The 18,961-nt window shown below is 42.8% G+C and overlaps 2 protein-coding genes across 7 annotated transcripts; both read left to right on the forward strand.

Moving 5' to 3' along the window:
* The first annotated feature begins 2,197 nt into the window (after positions 1-2,197).
* On the forward strand, positions 2,198-5,336 carry LOC121600225 (outer dynein arm-docking complex subunit 4). The gene is made up of 5 exons (XM_041928639.1): positions 2,198-3,887; positions 3,966-4,057; positions 4,139-4,296; positions 4,376-4,619; positions 4,703-5,336. The coding sequence occupies exons 1-5, from the start codon at positions 3,535-3,537 to the stop codon at positions 5,077-5,079; spliced, it is 1,224 nt and encodes a 407-aa protein (XP_041784573.1). The 5' UTR covers positions 2,198-3,534; the 3' UTR covers positions 5,080-5,336.
* A 2,138-nt stretch (positions 5,337-7,474) lies between these two features.
* On the forward strand, positions 7,475-18,932 carry LOC121600527 (SHC-transforming protein 1). 6 transcript variants are annotated; one of them, XM_041929189.1, is made up of 8 exons: positions 7,475-7,581; positions 9,023-10,127; positions 14,317-14,387; positions 14,480-14,711; positions 14,789-15,082; positions 15,158-15,314; positions 15,398-15,612; positions 15,682-18,932. In XM_041929189.1, exons 2-8 carry the CDS (start codon positions 10,005-10,007, stop codon positions 15,850-15,852), a joined length of 1,263 nt encoding a protein of 420 aa, XP_041785123.1. In that variant the 5' UTR covers positions 7,475-7,581; positions 9,023-10,004; the 3' UTR covers positions 15,853-18,932. The 6 variants fall into 6 exon arrangements, with proteins under 6 accessions (XP_041785123.1, XP_041785124.1, XP_041785122.1 ...); XM_041929190.1 differs by having other exon boundaries at positions 7,478-7,607; XM_041929188.1 differs by having other exon boundaries at positions 7,478-7,603.
* Positions 18,933-18,961: the final 29 nt, after the last annotated feature.

Consider the following 18,961-nt stretch of genomic DNA (forward strand, 5'->3'; position numbering starts at 1 on the left):
TTTATTTTAAAAGAACAACAATTAATTTTGAATAATCAATTTAATCAATGAATTAATAATAAAAATTTAAATAATAATAATTCAAAATGATTTTAACTGAGCAAAATGAACGTAATTGTTTTTTTTTATAAAATCAGGAGCCATTACAAAGTATTACGATAAGCATTTATTGTTCATTGGTTCATTACTAGATTATTTTTACGATACAAGAAATGTGTTTAAACGTGCGTGTTGTGAGCAGTAGAATAACAACCATCAAGCTCTAAACGAAGATTTAAAACACGAGTGCCACTGTCAATAATGTAAAAAAAGATGATCTACTAGATCGGAAGCAATTGGCTTAAACAGGACTAAAAAGCGTCCTCACAACAAAACCCAAAACTGGAAAGAAACACAACCTCCCGAACGAACACAATCAAAATAAACACAAAAAGTGCGCGCCCTTCGAGTTCGGCTCGTAAAACACAGAACCTCCGTATAAACCACATTCAATATGACATAAATCTAATAAGATAATCGATTTTATGTGTTTTGTGGTTTGTTTTTGCGTTTATTTCTCCTTCCGTAAAAAAAAACCTCACCGACGGTTCGACGAGTTCGTTTGCTTTCTGCCACCGCGTGCCGCGTGTTTGAAACTCCTCCATTGCCTCTTTGTATCCCCCAGCTGGCGTTCGTTGTTCCGTAGTCTTTTGTTGACGAGCATGATTTTACCGGCTTCCGGCCGTTAAACGGTGGGAGGCGGGCAAAGATTTATGATGTTTCCTGGTCCACTCCTGGGCTACGAGAGACGAAACCAGCAGCGGATGGGAATTTGCGTTCAATTTTGTCAATAATTGAAAATTGCGCCACACGAAAGCTGGTCTATTTTGCGAGACATTACGCTCAAGGTTGTCTATGGTTCTATTGCTGCTCCTACTTAGTGCAGCTCAATGTAACAGGAAAGCTGTGTTCTAAAAATAAAATGCATCCAATGTTTCGGGAGAGAAGAAGTGTACTAAAAGGCACTAAAGCAAATACTTTATTTACATCAAGTAAAAAAAAAAAGATGAATTAAAAGCAATAAGTTACAAATCAAACAATGAAATCTAAAATGATATGATCTGCTTATGATCTATTTGCAGCAACGCGCCAATCAGCGCAAGATGAACAAACCGATGAACAAAAAGCGTCAGAAAGGATCGAAACCGGTAATAGACGAAATAGAGGTAGCGGGAAAGAATCTACGCGATGAAGCGTTAAAGTACATGAAGGTAAGCTACAGCACATTTAAAGATGCAAACAATTAATGCCAATTTATGTGCAGATTCTTAAATTAAAAAAAATTAAAACGTAAACGCTTCCATACTAAAACAATCAAAAAAGAAACAGGGATTTATAAAAACAAAACAAAATAGTTTAAAATTTCCCTTAGAAAGCCTGTGCGCCAAACATTGAATAATGTTTTCAACTAGCAATACATAATGATAATTTTTCATTAAATATCCTGTTCCTGAATTATTTAACTATATGTTCTATCTCTTTTGCTGATATTTTTTTTATAAGATTTGAAACGATTGGATTCATTCGTATATAAATTCATTCGTTGGATTCATTCGTATTTAAATCATCTAAAATTTAATTTAAAATTCGGGTCACTTAAAATAACACATCAAATTATAGTTGATTGTTAAAAAATGTCCATCACTGTAAATCGAAGAAGGACAATAACCGCCCTTTAGAGCTTTTTCGACGAAGCAAGTGGTAGAACGTTTTCTATTTGTCCCATCGAAAGCTCTTACGAAAGCTTTTGATCTCTATTTGTCTCATTCATGAGCTCAATTGCTTTAAGCGTTAAACGAGTATGAATCCTTTGCTTTTGCCAGTACAACCGGCCGCTATAATCGAGCTATAAAATCGACGAAAACCATGAAGCTTTTCTGCAGGGGTCTTTATCCTGAGCTTTTTTTATAGCATCTAGTGGCGCTAGCGATCAATACATTTCAAAAGAGCAGAAATACAGCAAGATTTTTGTCGAAGTGTTTGAAATATAATTAATAATAATTAATTATAATTAATTTCAAAATTTTAAGATTCATTAACATATTTTAAAATCTGGCCCTTCTTTTCAAAAACAAAACAAATCTTTCCTTAATTATTGCTTCTTTTTTTGTAGGTTCGAAACTACACGAAAGCGTTGGGATTGTATGACCAGGTGAGCGTATTTCCGGACTCTTGTTTATTATTTCCTTCCTGCACGATACCCCAGAACGTGTTATTTATAGGTGTATGTTGGTATATGCTACTGCTACCAGGGCATACCATCCGGGAGGGCCGGCAAACTTTTCCTTCCCCTGCTGCTATTAGTAGGCAAACTTATTTCTAATGAGTCATTCATTCATTCATTCGACGCATTGGTTGGTGGTTTAGCCCGTGGATTGCAATGATGTAGCGTTAAATTTAGCACCAACTACTTGTTGCCTCGCAGTGCGTATATATACCAATCGCAGTGGAGTATAACATTCTGAGAGGTCCATAAACCTAATAATACTAAATGCTTTAAAGCAAATAAATGAAGCCTTTAAGTAAGGATGTTTTAGGTAGCTCGCTTTAGTATTAGCAGTAAATTTGTCTGCCATGAAGAATTTTGCGCAAAACGTAGCCAACGAATGTCTTATATCCTTCGACCACGCATACAACGCTGATCGATTTTTTCGTACTATGCCGTTTGGGGAATGTCTCGGAAGCTTCTTCTACGGATCAGCAATGCAGATCCGTTTTGTTACGCTCCCACACAAACCAGCATTACTTTGTATTTGCTATATTTCCACCATAGTCCTAGCGTTTGACTGACATGCAACGAAGGCTGCCCATACCCATACTGTGCAGTATTGTTTGTTTCGGAGCCTATTTCCGAACATCAGGCAATGCCACTTCCCGACGTTTCCGTGCACGCTGTGCTGGATCTGCTGGCTTCCCAACATTGTTCGCCCCACGTCACAACAACGGTTTGGGCTTTATTTATTACTGTTAGATATTTGGTTGTTGGTCGTGTTGGCACCTTCACGCCATCAAAGACGCACAGCGCACTAGCCCCATTCGGTCGACTCTGACCCATTGACTCCGAACGGTGGTGCACGTACCACGTACTTCCCTTTTTTATATGTCGTGCCGTGCAATTTTTACTATGTTTTATGACAAATCGATTATCAAGTGTTTGTTTCCATGACTCTCCGTCACCCTTTTGGCGAGTGTTTATATGTGTGTGAGTGTGTATGTGTGAGGTTTATGCGAAGGTGATGGGTTTCACGCGATACGCGGTGAAGTGCCGGTACTCGGTGTACTCGGCATTTGGGGGTTCGCTCGTCTGCTGCACGGTTATTTCGGTCACATTCCACTTTCAGACGTGGAGCTTCAAAGTTTTAGTTCCTAAAGAAAAAGTTACCCCAGTTACGAGCGGGTCACACTGCTCTTGTTACACAGCGCACAGTTCCTTTGAAATCCTTTCCAAGCACAGTTTTACTACTGTGTGTTGTGCCTACAACTCTACAATCAAGCATGAGCAACGCCAAAACGGCACTGGGAATATTGGGCGGCGAAGATGAGCTGCTCCAAAGCTTTGTACGCGTGGGTCTGAGAACGGACGGTGACGATGACCAGCAGCAGCAGCAGTCGAACGTAACGTTTTCGGGCGGTGCAAGTGGTGGAGGTAGCGGTGGTGGTAGTGGTGGTGGTGCTGGTGGAAGTAATAGTGGAAGTGGGGCTGGTGCGGGGGGAAGTGGTGGAGGCGGGTCTCAGATGGCCACCATCCAGCATCAGGCCAGCCAGGGCAAGCTGGATACGCATCTGATACGCCAGTTTTCTGACCACTGTTCTGATATGAGTGATAAAAATGCACCCAGAAAGTATCGGTGAGTTTGGCAGGGCCTTTAGAAGCACGAGCCCTGTACGATGGTCACGTAATCATCGGTATTGTACCTTTCCTACAGTGACTTGTTCAACGAGCCGGTGGACGTCAAAAAGCGACGTTACTTCGACGAGGTGTACACCGATAAAGATCGTGCGGCTGCCGTTAGTATAGGCAAGAGACTGTGGCAAGAGCTATCCCATGAAGCACTGATCCTTAACCAGCTAGGAAACGTGTTTGTTTGATTGATTGCAGGAAACTTTGATATAAAGCAAAATCTCATCAACAAACGACGCCAGGAGCGGAACGAGGCGTTACAAACGGAGGAAGCCGAACCGGGTGCCATCCTGGCATTGGGGATGCGTGAGATCAAGAACGGAAACTTGGACAATGCTGTGCTGTTTATTTCCAAGGCACAATGCACTATTTTGCTCTCTATTTACTTTAACAATTACTTCTAATATGTCTTCATCCATCCCTAATTTCATGCAGGCACTGGAGATGAACAACAATGATCAGAATGCGTTGGTTGCCAGGAGCCGCTGTTTCTTGCAGCTTGGCGAACCGGGCAAAGCTTTGCAGGATGCGGAGACGGCTCTCGTGCTGGACAAAAACAACATCCGTGCGATCTACCAGAAGGCGGAAGCGCTCTACTATCTGGGCCAGTTCGAGCACAGTTTGATGTTTTTTCACCGTGGTTTGCGCTTGCGTCCGGAGTTGGCTAGCTTTCGGTTGGGTAAGTAGAAACAAATCAGCCGGACTCAAATCTGGCTACCCGCGCGGAAGCTCATCTACTTTCCTCCTGCATCCAATATTCAGGTGTTCAAAAAACGCAGGAAGCGATCGAGAATACTATCGGAAATAATACGAAAAACCAGCCGCAAAAGAAACCGACCAAGGTGGAAAAGCCCAAGACCGCCAAACGCAACCAGCTGTCGCGGGAAGAGCTGGAAAAGCGTGCCTCCCGCCGACTGCTGGGCGATCTGTTCATTGACAAGGAGTATCTGGAGAACCTGATCAAGCACCCTGATCTACGCAAGGCGGACACCAACACGGAGGGTGTGTCGGAGTACGCTAAGGATGCGATCAACTTCCTGAACAATAGGCAGGAGTTTTGGAGACAGCAGAAACCATGCACCAGCTTGAATGCGAAGAAAATCAACGGTGCAAACGGTATGCTTCCGCGCTGGTTGTAAACCTGCCTAGCGGAGTCCCAATAGAAACCGAACAGCACAGTAGTGGAACAATTTAGAAGGTAGTACACGACCGGTGTGATAAGGTAGTAAAATAACCATTCCCATTGTTCCGTCCTGTTACGTTGGATTTCAAACGTTTTTTTGTTTCAGCAATGTTTACCTTAACGGAATTTCAGTAGATGTAGAAATGGCTTGCAAACTCTCTATGTGATAAATGCTTATAGTACAATAAAGGTTGATATTAAAATGAGTTTGGATGGATTTGTTGGATAATATAAGTCTTACTGCTAGTAGCGATAACACTTGGAGCACAAATATATGATTCATTTGACACCGGATGACATAATTCCTAACAAATGCATTCGTCAATCAGTCAATAAAAATCGTCATCAGTTCCTGAAGTCTATCGAAACTATGGACAATCTGCAGAGCAGGTTCGATACTTATAGTGTAGTAGGTAGACGGAGTGGAGGATATGTCCGTTTTATCAAAGCCAAACCAACAGATTTACAGTACCCAATGTTAAACTTTGATCATTTATGAACACTTTCATAGCAATCCAATAATAATAAACAATTGGGATGACATCTTTACACTATATTGTAATTCTGAAGGCACCAGGAGGTCCCAACGGTTTTGGAACTGTTCCGGATCTTAGTGTTAGAACAGTTTCAACAAAATGATACCGATTCAGGTTACAGACAAACAGTGAGTGATTCCGGCGATATCTGCCGAGGCCAATATCAGAATAACGAAGGCAGCAGCCTTACTAACTCTGCTACGGTGTGTTCCGTAAGAAAATGAACAGGAGGATCCGAATATTTCCAACTGCTCCTGATCATCCGAGTATTCTGATCCCATGATAGACTCAAAATGAGATAACAGTATGACGAAAACGCATTCGGACTCTCCTTTAGCAGAAAAAAGACGCACAATACCTTGTAATTTACATAGTTCTGTATTATTCCGAATGATTTCGTCGGTTCCAGAGCATTCCAGCATTTTTCCTATGATTTGAAAAAAAATTAAACGTACCCGCGCTAGAAGCACAGAACGTTTGCATTTCCGGAGTTGGAACCGGTACTGCCAGCAGAGGGTGCAATGCAGAATGCCCATCACTACAATCGACTGCTGCTCTTTGCACAGAGATTTTACACTTTCTTCGTGTATTTACACTAGGAGTTTTCTCTAAATCGATTCCTTTCAAAAAGAGAAGCAACATAAACATACAAAAGCTGCTTGTAAATATATAAATTCAGTAGAAATTTGTAAAAATCAGGAACCAAACCAAGCGCCATCCGTTACCATTGCGCTGGAAAGGCGTAACTACCAAACCCGGCACCATAAACGGAGCGCCGCGCTGTCACACTCAGTGTGGCCAGATTATTTTGGCGGTTTTCGGCAGGAGCAATGTTGAGAACGCGTAACAAATGAGTAACAAATGAGGATAGTGATCCTTGAAACAGCATCCCAAGCGCCACAGATTAAGCTTAAACGACTGAAATCTGCCTGATTGACTGAAATCAAATATCTGTGATTTTCGGTAGGATAAATGGAAAATCGGTAGTTTTAACACCGACAAACCGACGTGACACTTCGAACAAAATGAGCTTCAAAAGTTGTCTCCTTATTTCAAATTAAAATACGTTAAACACTAGCGCCATCTCTATAATGATTCGCTTACTACACTGACACAGAGAAGAAACTGCTAAACACCCTTTTTTGTTTTTCTTCGCAAATTCCAATGCGTATGGTTTTATGTACTTCTCACATCTTTTACATTGATTTGGAAACTTATAAAATGATGTTCCCGGGTGTTTTGTCCAATAATTCTCACAAAATTATGCCTCACACTTCATTCGCCATTTGTATTTAGAAAAGTTGTTTACATCGAAGCAGCAGTGAACAGAGCTTACTTTGACAGAAGTGTTCGCCTCACTGGTAAATGACAGTACTTTCGTGTGGGACACTTTTGTAACGCCAGTGTCACGTCGGTTTGTCGGTGGTTTTAAGGCCTTATTAGACGGAGGAAAGTACTGACATTTCTCGATTGGCATTTATCTGTCAAAATTAGACTTTGGCACAAAAATACCTCTCGTACGTGTAATAAGGCAAGAGAATTGTTCTGTTACCTTTCACATTCATTATTTAATTTATTGATTCTCCTGGCTTTATCCGACAGAATCATTCGTTGTTTCCGAGTATAAGAGGTACCGTGTATCTCGGGGACCGCCTGTATTTTCTTCCGTCTAATAAGGCCTTTAGGGCGGTCATCTGTGAATCGGTAGGAATATAAAAAATCGGTAGGAATATAGATAAATCGGTATTTCTGGTCACTCTGGTCACACTGAAGTTGTTTACCAAAACGTCATAATACGGGCAAACGGGGGAAGAAGAAGAAAAAAATAACACAGCAAAAATGAAGTCGAGCTAAAAGTTTACCAGTTCTCCTCTGTATCGCATCCTCCTTGCACTGTGCAGCACGGGTGTTTTCCGAACCAGGTTCGTCGCGCCCCACAAGACGGTCGGTAATGGTTTTACCATTGATAAGTCGCTTTAATGTCGCTGACGGGCTTGCTATCATAAGAGGCGACACGAGATCACGGGTGTGTGTGTGTGTTTTTTATGTTTTTTTGTGCACTTTGCCATGTTGTGCAGTTCCCCGAGTTCCGATGTTCTGGAACAATGTGTCCCTGCCCTGCCTGCTGGTAGTGTGTGTATGTGTGTGCATTGCGGCAAACGGCCGATGCTGCTGTGAAATAGGCAAACCGGTCGAATGTCTGTGATTTCCGCCCATTTCCAGGCGGTACTGTGTTGTGGAATTGCGTTGTCCATTTCGTCCAGCTGCACACAAGTTAGCGAAACGTAGCCAAAGGAAGTGGTCACGGAATTCCTTCACACATCGTGTGTGTTTATGTGTGTGTGAGTTTTGGAATGTTGGTACACATAATCTGTGTGCGTGTGGGAGGGGGTTGTGTTTTGATGTCGATAAATGCATAAAATCATCCCCCTCGGGGTGGGCAAAGTGAGCTGAGGATAATGGTTGTTTTCAAACGGTGCCCGGTCGTGACGTGAACGCCCTGGAAGGTCAAAGAACCGCACTCCAGGCGAGCAAAAAACCGCTTAAAAAATGGACCAAAATGTAAATTATCCCTTTGCATTAGTTTCCTGATTTAGCAAATCTCGAATCTAAGCGCTTGAAAGTGTTCCTAATTTACGTGGCTTGTTGCGCGTATCGCTCCGGAAGCATAATTTATTGACCTCGCACTGTGTCTCAGTACTGCGCTTATTATAAAACACACACACGGCACACGCCCCGAAAAAAAAAGGAAGAACTTCCCCTCCCCGAACGAAACATTTTGCTAATTGTCAATCCTTTTCCATGCCTTCGCTCACACACCCACCCTTGCTCCACCGCATTTCTGAAAGGCTCTTGGGTGGGGATGTAGAGAAGAAAGGGCGTAGGATATGACGAAATATCCCACCCCACTCTACTCCCCGCCAACCAAGACGATGACTAAGTGCAGTGCCAAGGGGTCGGGAAGTTCATTCCTATCGGATTCTGTCTCTATAGACACGGTACCGCCACACCGTGCGCGTGTTTGTGTGCGTCTGCTAATGCACGCAAGCTGGCTGATTCGTGTTCAAGGATACACAACACACCATCATTGCTATCATCATCATCATCATCATCATCTCACAGCCTATTGAATGGAAAGGCCGTGAGTAGGCGATGGCGAATCATAAGTACAATCAATTTGAAGCAGTGCAGGGTCTGCGCGATCTGTCGCCCGGTAGTGTATGCGCTTTTTGATAAAAAAAAAAACAATTTGCTTGTGCATGTGTGGGTTGTAAAAGATATGAAAAAAAAAAAAAATGCTCCAGTGTTTCAGTGTGTGTAAACGGCTTTTTTTTTTCTTTTCACCTTTCTCCTCCCCCACAGTGAAGTGGTGACGAAGATGAAAACAAGACGGCCCTTGGGTAAAAGGCGGTAAAACATAAACCTCATCGTTCTAGTGTGTTATGTGTGCGTGTGTGTGTGTGTGTGTGAATGATTGTACCCAGAGACGTAGTGTGAAAGCAAAGGAAAGGAAATAAAACCGGATCACATTTCTTCCTTCCTTCCGGTCGCGGACTGTAGCGGAAGTAACGGTGTAGAGACGCAAAGAAATACGCCGTACAAAGGAAAGGTGGAAGGAAGGAGAGAGGCAGCCATCGAATCGGAACGTCCGCGTCGAGCGTACTTGTGTGTGTGTGGGTCGGCAAGCGGGAGAGCAAGACAGACATAATACGAGTCACACGGGCAAAACCGGAACCACCGACGGGGAAACAAAAAAGCAGAACGGAGCCCCGCTGAAAGAAGCACAGGAAGTAAAGAATCGAAGAACGTGTGCGACGGCGGCGGCAGGTGCCAAAACAGCAACAATAATAACAACAAAACCCCCGTTGGCAAGAAAAAGGAAACGGAACGGAAAGAAAACGCGACAAAAGCCGCGGCGGCGAGCGAAAGAAAATGTTGCCGGCCGTATGGTGGCTGCGCGCGGTCGAAGCAAGCCACGACGGCGATCATCAGCAGCTCGGTGATGACCGGCGGGCAAGATAAACAAAAGTGCTTTCATCCATCCCCAGTACGAGCAGTGGGCGGATTTTGAAGCTTGGCAGAATATTTTACCACCCAAGACCGCGTGCGACATGTGCCTGTGCCTGTGTGGGGGTAAGATGTGTTAAGAATGGTTTAAAATAGACGAACATAGTTTAGTGCTCCAGCAAACGCGCGCTCCGAGTGTGTCCACACGCGCATTACAACGCTGTAGCCTAGTGGCGTAGGGGCGTACACACACATACTGTAATTCGATTTAAAAATTCCACACCCCAGCGGGTGCAGAACACAGCAGAAAGTGCTCTTGGGCGACGACGCAACAAGAATGCCACGCAACGGTGAAGCATCGTCCGGGCTGGAGAAAGGGGTCAGCAGCTCGAAAACGGCCCCCGAATGGCTGCATCCGGATCATGTCATCATGAACGAAGGTGTTACGTTTGACGTGCGGGTAAGTCGGCCGGCCTTCCTACCGGCTTCCGGACTCCACACTGTGAGTGTGTGAGTGTGGGTAGAAAAATTCTTAACCCCCTTTCACACCCCACTCGAGGGGACCGTTCTTTCTTTGTTTTGCGACTTCCGGTTTTTCCTATTTCTTCCTTCCGCATCTGGCAAGACCGGATCGGCAAAGAGATCTTCCACATACACTCTTTCGTTCTCGTTGCTGTTCTTCCTTCTATAACCACTCTCTCTCTTTCTTAGCTTTGATATAAATAACTGCCACAATTTATTGTCTGATGGGAAGCGAATATGTTCCCTGATGCGTGTTGAAAAGTAATGATGGTTCCCACTGGCAGCTAAATCCAGTGCTGCAAAATGTCATTAGCATCACGAGACGTTCACCAACGAAGACAATGAACATATCCGTGGTAGTTTAGCAAAATACAGATAAATAAAAGAATAAATATTGATGCTAATTGCTGATACTCAATGAGAGTGCGTCATGGCATGCCGAACGCGACATGCGAATGCTTGATTAGAACGCGATACTCTGACTGGTCAGTCCTCAGCATAATGTCGTCACAAGCATAATCATGACTTTTTCTGCCTGTGAACAGTGCTGCCAAATGGCACTGTTTCAGTCACCAACACTCATGACTGAAACAAAACTCAAATTAGGTCACGTACACAATTGAGATGATCAGGGGTGAGACTCAAACAATTTGCGGATCAATCATCAATGCTTGGTGACCTTTTTGTTTGGCACCCAACGCTTGGTCACGACATTTTGAGTCACGACAGCTTGGCGTGTGGTCCAAGCAGCAAAAGAGTTGGTCGCACAAAATGTCACCAAGTATGTGATGGTTGTACAAACCGTTTTGAGTCTCACCTCTGATCATCACAGTAGAGCTTATGATGCTGACATAATTTTGTTTCGGCTGGAATTTGTCTTGACTATGTCAGTGACGTTTTGCAGAACTGATCACGGTAAAAAAAAAGTCATGACATAGTGACTGACCAAACGTTGACCAAAAATGTCACGAAGCATGCATTGGTCACACCAATTGTTTTGAGTATCACCTCTGATTATCACTATTGAGTTGACAGTGACATTTTGCAGCACTGGTAAAATCCCGCTTACTAGCCCCCACCCCTTTTTTTTTGAAGCGTAAAAAACCGTGTTCCACATGGCGTTTGGACGGTCGGCACAACAATCAATGTGCAAAGAGGCAAGGGTTAAACGCTTAGCCAAAGAGTTCACCACCCATCGGGGTGTTTTGTTTATCCTTTTGTTGCTGCAACAGCAGCAAAGGTCCCGCCAATGGGATACGCTCGGGGAAGCGAAGATTACGGCTAAAATTGTGCGTGACTAAGCAGGTGTTAAGAATGTGGGCCAACCGGAAGCCCTGGTAAACAAATGGCGGGAAGGGGGAATTGATCGAATCGCGAGCTCATATCGCCAAGAAGCGCTACATACTATGAAGGATATTGTTTATTAGGAATGTGCACAGCTATCAGCAGATTTAAACGAAAGTAGAAGATTGTCGTAGAAAAATAAACATTCAAAATTAAATGATTTTGTCAGTCGTACAACTTGCTTGCCAGATAGAAATGCAAGGAAAGGTATAATCAATTGTTTTTTTGTTTTAGTTTCCGGTTGTTTGGGTTATTTGCTGACGTTTGACGAAAGCATACGTGCCTCCGCAAAAAAGCTGTAAATTCCAAAAGATTATTTTGTTTATCTTAGTATAATTGCGTCTATTTAGATAACCAAAAAAAAGCGCACCAAGAGCGCGTGTTTTACATTTCCTTGCGTTTTGTCTTGAACGTGCCGTTATGACAGCTAGCAAAGCTATTTTGTAAAAAAAAAAAACTAAACGATTTTCATGTTCCATGCCATTCCTTTCCATCGTTATATATAATTAATTTTAAAATCCTTTAAACGTCCTCAATTTGCGAATACTTTGAGAGGTCAATCAACATAGCTGGGATGATTGTTATTTAGTTTTTAGAGAGCTCCTCTGAAATTTAGTCCGCCAATTTGTTTTATTTTTTTGTATTTATCTGTATTTTACTAAAATGTATTGCACTACTTCTTACTCTCCTGCATTCTCATTGCATTGCGCTCTGTGGCACTTGCGTAAGCATGTTTGTTTGCGGAATTCCCTATTTCTGTGACAGTTTACGATCAATCAATCGGCTCAGAACAGTAATTCAGAAGATAAATGGTCATCTTGCCATACAAAAACCCAGTGACTGTGGAATAAAAGGAACGGAACTTCGACCTGGCTTCACCCAACTCCTCGTCGCTGGAAGAACAGCAACCGAAATTAGGAAGAATAGTGTGACATATTACAGGGCTTCTCTCTATCATCTAGCCCGGTTTCAATACATAAAATTCAATTTTAATATTAACGGAATTTGGGCCCACAATATTTTTTTTAATTTAAGCTTGAGTTATATGACGAATTGAGTATACAGATGGGTTTGTTCTCATGTCTTGGTATACTGTACTAAATTTCTTATAGATTATTCGATTTTCCCATTGTTTTGGACTCCTTTATGTTGAGTATCAAAATTGAGCAGGAAATTTTATTTTTTCAACCATGCCAAATAAGCTCTTAAAAAACTTAGGAACAATCAACAGAGGAACATTTTTATACCACGGTAAAGCTGAGAAAATTGATTTTTTTTTATGAGCGGCCACCACCCCGGACCCCGGATTCCACCCCGGAAAAGCAGCCCAATAACAAACCATATTGCGGCACAGTTTCTGATCAAAAGGGTTAATTGGTGACTTAAGACATGTGAGAATACGTACACTAGTGAACACACGTAAAAATCTCTAATTATCTAAGAAATGCGTTTATTTTAACCAGGTAACCGTGTTGCCCCATAGCCCAAAAAACAACGTCTTTTTCGGCCCTTTTTCAAACGCTTCAAAAATAATTTTCTTTTCACTTATTTCAAGCGAAACTCATTTATAAACTAGGAAATAGATCTAAAATGTCTATGTGATGTAAATCGGCTCTTGATAAGCAAGTTTTAGTGAGTAACATGAAATGCTTAAGATGGCACACATGCCCCAAATTCCGCTATATCTTTTGCTGACTCGAATTATAGAACGCTCTAACCAATGATGTGTATAGCTCGTTCGAGTCAGCATTGAGATTGCTGAAATGTGTTTACTTGATTGCCCTTCAAATATTTGCTCATGGCAGCTTGCGATGGGTTGCGAGCGAACCCTGCAAAGACGGCAACGATGGGAACCACACATCATGAATCATGCAGCATACCAGCATATCTAACCAGCATTTCCGAGATCGGCGGGTTGCTTCCAATTCCTAAGAATCGTCCAAGACCCGTTTCACCGTTCGTGGGACTATTCTCGGAGCGACCAATTAAAAATTCCTTCCCAAAAACACATCCGCTGACGTCATCCGTGTCGCGCTACTGTGTGTTAAATAGTTTGCTAAATTTAAAGATTGTATTTCACTAAAGCAAATTCCCGGTGATAGTGAAGTATCTTCGCCCGATAGTGATGGACCGGCGGAGCAGAATGCAATTTTTATTTGCATTCCAAACCACGCATGCACGTAATGCTATTTTAGACTTTTTTTTTAAACAAACAAACAAACAAACAATAACCACTAACCGGAAGTAGCGATTGCGTGTGTGTATGTTTGTGTGTACATGCGTGCTTAGCTGGCGCCTTTTCGCAGTCCCCGCTCGAGGCCTGGGTACCGGTATCGAAATCGGACTTGAAATCGAAATCGCGCGCGCGTACCATTATTTGGCTTCCCATTTGGTATTCTAATGAATCATCGATGCGAATCGGCCGGCACGCAGTGCTTCCGTTTCGGGCAGGGCACTGTCACTCGGCCGTTGCCCCTTCATTGGCCGAAGGAAGGAAGGAAGGAAGGAAGGAAGAGAGTATCATGTTTTAAATTCTACCGACAATCTCGCAACGAGACATTTATTTTCAACGTTTTGATTGTGCGTATGGTTGGTGCTGGTGGGATTGATTTATTGAAAGTCATTGCTGATAATGCTTTCGTAGAGAAATTAACGGCAGATATGAGTTGGAAATGAGTCTTTTTTTAACATCACTATTTTAATGGATTTCAGTTAGAAAAATAAAATGTGTTTGATGTAATTCATTAATATGTATTTTCCATTTTTTACCCATTTCCCAACAGTACATCGGATGTTTGGAGATTAAAGCTTCCATGAAAAAGCTCGACTTCCCAACGCGATCACAGGTGGCAAAGTGAGTACCCTCTAACCTGCAACGCCGCCTACCAAACAATCACTAACCGGACACCAAATTTTTTAAAAATCCTCCCGCCCCCCACCCCGCAGAGAGTGCATAAATCGGGTCTGCGAAGCGGCCAGCCTGAAAAGCTCGAAAAAGCGGCGAGTCGACAAGCGTGTGCTGCAGTGCATATCCGATACGCCCGACATGGAGCATGCCGGCACCAACGTCACGCTGACGGTTTCCAGCAAGTACCTGTCGCTGGTGAATGTGGACACGGGCGAGATCATCGCCAAGCACGACATGCCGAGAATATCGTTCGCTTCTGGTGGCGATACGGTACGCGCCTTACGGGACCCCATTCGGTCGCTAACACTTGGCTGAACGCTGCTAATTAACATTTTGTTGGTATACAGGACACGCTGGACTTTGTGGCGTACGTAGCGAAGGATCTGAACGAGTGGCGCGCCTGCTACGTGCTGGAGTGTGGCGGCAGTCTAACGCAGGACCTGATCGCGACCGTCGGCCAAGCGTTCGAGCTGCGGTACAAGGAGTTCTTCAAGCAGCCGGAAACGCAGAGCAAGTTCCACGAGCTGACGCGAACGGACAAGGTGTACTACAATGACCTGCCGGACAAGATGCCGCCCGATCTGCTGACCGAGAATGATCATCATTCGTCGTCGCAGTCGCACAGTTCCTCCAGCGCAAAGGTAGACGCCGTTCAGGGTGTTTTAAACGTAGTATAGCTGGTTTTTGCTAACCTCATTCATTCGTCCCCTTTGCAGCAAACACGGGAAAGGATACCGAGCAATTTGATCGATCTAAATACGCCGCTTCCCTGTCACGACTACGTGAACGACAAGCATGCAAACGCGACCAACAATTCGCACAGCAATAAGTCAATCTCTTCCAGCTCGATCGTGAAGGATGTGTTTGATATGCGTAAGTCCTTTACTGCAAATGGATCTGTTTTTCGACGCATCAATTGATTTTCCGTTTTTTTTTGTTTTCTACATTTCTTCTAGAACCATTTACCATCTCGTCCGAGATACAAAGGTCGCAGCTGCTGACGGAATCGTGGTACCACGGCAGCATCAGCCGGGCACAGTCCGAGCATCTGCTGAAGAACGATGGCGACTTTCTGGTGCGCGAATCGGCCGGCACGCAAGGCCAGTACGTGCTGACCGGCATGCAGAACAACTCGCCCAAGCACCTGTTGCTGATCGATCCGGAAGGAATCGTAAGTGCCGCACGGTGCAGTGATACGGCAAACAGAAGACCCGTGTATAAAGCTCTTCCCTCCTTGTAGGTACGAACCAAAGATCGAGTCTTCGATAGTATTAGTCACCTTATCAACTTTCACTGGACAAACTCTCTGCCGATCATCTCCGCCGAGAGTGCGCTGCTGCTGCGGCATCCGATCCTGCGGACGACCGATCTGCTGTCGAAAGCCAAACTGGCTCACCTAAACCTGCAGTAGTGTGTTTTTGTGTGTAGAGTGAGTGAGCAAGGAAGGGTAAACGCGCACAGAAACAAACGACATGATCACAAACTTTAGCTTGTTAAGTGAGTATATTAGAGCACGCAGAAAGGCGCAAAGCAAAGCAAACAAACAAGGGAATGGATGCATGCGGTTGCGGATACACATCCGGCATCATCCTGCTAAAGAAGTTAACCAAGCAAACGGGGGACGGGCTGAAATGAATGAATGTGCAGACGAGTGAACAAGCGAGTCGAATGAGTCGAAGGACACTTCTTAAAACGGTGAGTTTGTCATCACCGCATTAGCATTATACGAAAAGTAAAGAAAGGCTGCCCAATGCAGACATGATCGCACTTGTTTCATGTTTTAGTTAAGCGCGATGCTCGTTTTTTTTTCAAAAGCATGTATCTATACGGATACTATTATAAGCATGCGATATAATACTACCAAAAAGAGAAAATGTAAGGGGGGCACGAAATTCAGAACTAAATAAGGAAAGAAGGTGCACAACGCAACCTGCAGTTGCACTATACAGATTCAGCAGATTCTCTCAGCACAGCTCAGAAACCATCTTGGTGTAGCACTGGGGAAGAGATGAGAGAGAGGGAGAGAGAGAGAGAGAGAGAGAGAGAGAGAGAGAGAGAGAGAGAAATAGAGAGACAAAGAAAACTGCGTAAGGCAATTGTTTTTTGAATAGTAGAGATAAAACGAAACAGATATAAAGTGAATTAGCTCACACAAATCTATATATATACAATTATATATATTCACATACACAGAAAGTCTCGCAGGAAAAGCAAAAAAGAAAGGCACGCTGCGTGCACAGCAAAAGGAGATTTAAATGCAAAAAAATCAATGGAAGGTTAACAAATGAATCGTATTACTTTCCCGTACTCAAACTCAACTCTGCAGGGGTTTTTGCGATATGACGCACTTTTGCTAGCAATGGGAAGTAAGGGAGGGGGGGGCTAGTTCTAGTTGAACATAGGTATGAGGAATGATAAAAAATGAGAGTAGAAATATCAAAAGTTTATCTAAAGGAAAGTGTTGCCTCTTACAATACACTCGCCAGCAGTGTGGAGGGAAAAAGGCCAAATGGGAAGGTAGTTGAGAAGGTGATTCATGCGGGAGAACGCTCTTAAACACAATATTCTAACCGCAAACGCTAACCAGAGGAGGAAATGTGTTCCGACCTCCTCCCCCAATCTCCCCCAATACAAGGGAGACACACACAAATCCGTGCACAAAACAAACGAAAAAAAGTGTGATCAAAACAAAGTGTTGTATTGTAACTATATGTAATGCACCCTCTCTCTCTCTCTCCCTGTCTCTATCTCTCTATCTTTAGTCAACGGGAAGGCCAAATGAGATATGCTGATCGTAGTTTGTAGACAGCAAATTAGCAAAAAAAAAAAAGGTGACAGCCAAATGCAGGAAGAGACTAGGAGATTGTCGAGATTGAGTGAGAGTGTAGCTGAGCAATTTATCATCAACCTCCAATGCACGTTGCAAAAACAAACATTTACAACGGCACGGAAAGCAAAGTATCTTGTACTGCGAACACGTGCATATATTATGTATCATATTGAACGAAGGAACGTTAGTATGGGCGCTACCGGTAGCGGTCCCGAGAAGAGGGCTGCGTACGAATGATCTACAGCCATACACAAACACTCAACCACACAAATAGTAACAAAACACATGGAAAGGCAAAACACGTTTACAATGCAAAAGCATGGTTGAGCAATTCTAATGATTTTACTATCTATATTCCCTTATTTTCCCTTTTGTATAGTTAAAGTATTCGAGAGAGGTTTAATTATTGTTGGACCGTTTGTTTTATAAATTATTGTGACGCAAATGTCTCGGCGAATAGCATTTATTTGACGAAAAAAAAACGATATTCTCTTTTGCGTCCGCCTCCTGTTGCCTATTGCCAATATTCAGATTCAGTATTCTGTAACTTTATTAAACATTTCCTATTTACACACATACTAACCTACAGCAGAAACAGAAAACTAACAACACATACAACTATAGTAGAGACAACAGTTAATTAAGGGAGGATTTTTTATAATCAATCGAAACACAAAAAGTGAAATATTTAATGGTTGTTTGTTTAAATAAAACAAAAATAATTAACTCGTTCACTTAGCAGAATATGCTGAAATTCTTCCGTCTGACTAAAATGACTATTACGAGATAAAAGCAAAAAAAACGTTATGATTCAACACTTAATAGTACCAACTAACAAAAAAAAAACACACACACACAAATCACCTAGAAACATCAGATACAGATAGGTTCTTTTGTCTTGTCGTCACATAAATCACACAGTCAACAAATTAACTAAACAAGCAAACAAACAAACAATGCAATAATACGCACAAGCCGCAAAAGTGCACCAAACAGTGCAAAAGAAGATACGTGGACAGGCGCGGGGGAACGTGGGAACGCAACTATAAACAAAAATAACCGTTTTTTCAAATCATAAACCGTACAACTCCTTTTTCTTCCGCTACTGGAAGTCGCAAACGGCAAAACTGTTACAACTGGTACAACTTACAACAAAATCCTTACACAACAAGCTCTGTATAAAAGTATATAATGCAGTCTGTTGTGAATGCGTGTTGTGTTCGCGCTTTTGTTGTTGTTTTTTTGATAAAACTTCTATTTTTCTACTTAAATTAACATTTCTCAACCACTGAGCAGAGCAAATAAATTACACCATTGCTACCTACTAGTATGCTTGGGAAGAAGGAGGATGCCTCCTACTACAGGACGACAGCAATCAGCCCGCAGCTGTCCCCAAACTGACAAACAATGCAAACAAACAAAAAACCATTAATATAGCCTCTCCTCAGCATTGCCGATATGGTATCAAAAAGCACAAAAAATGAGATCAAAACGAAAAGAGACATGCACGAACGTGAAGGAACGTGTGGATGGGGTGTTGCGCGCGCACGGGATGGCACGGAAAGTCGTGCGCAAAGTAAGCTCGTATATTCTAATATGAGTTAGCCATTATTATGATTATTATTATTATCATTATTAAATTAAATAATGTTTCTGAGTAATTTTTTGTATGTCACTGGCAACAATGAAA

Source organism: Anopheles merus, chromosome 3L (genome assembly GCF_017562075.2).
Source record: "Anopheles merus strain MAF chromosome 3L, AmerM5.1, whole genome shotgun sequence".
NCBI classification, from domain to species: Eukaryota; Metazoa; Arthropoda; class Insecta; order Diptera; family Culicidae; genus Anopheles; species Anopheles merus.

Coding starts and splice junctions, on each gene's coding strand:
- LOC121600527 (XM_041929189.1), top strand. CDS start 10,005: ATGCCACGCAACGGTGAAGCATCGTCCGGGCTGGAGAAAGGGGTCAGC. Junction 14,712..14,788: donor TCGCTTCTGGTGGCGATACG/GTACGCGCCTTA, acceptor GTTGGTATACAG/GACACGCTGGACTTTGTGGC. Junction 15,083..15,157: donor ACAGTTCCTCCAGCGCAAAG/GTAGACGCCGTT, acceptor TCCCCTTTGCAG/CAAACACGGGAAAGGATACC.
- LOC121600225 (XM_041928639.1), top strand. CDS start 3,535: ATGAGCAACGCCAAAACGGCACTGGGAATATTGGGCGGCGAAGATGAG. Junction 3,888..3,965: donor AATGCACCCAGAAAGTATCG/GTGAGTTTGGCA, acceptor CCTTTCCTACAG/TGACTTGTTCAACGAGCCGG. Junction 4,620..4,702: donor GTTGGCTAGCTTTCGGTTGG/GTAAGTAGAAAC, acceptor TCCAATATTCAG/GTGTTCAAAAAACGCAGGAA.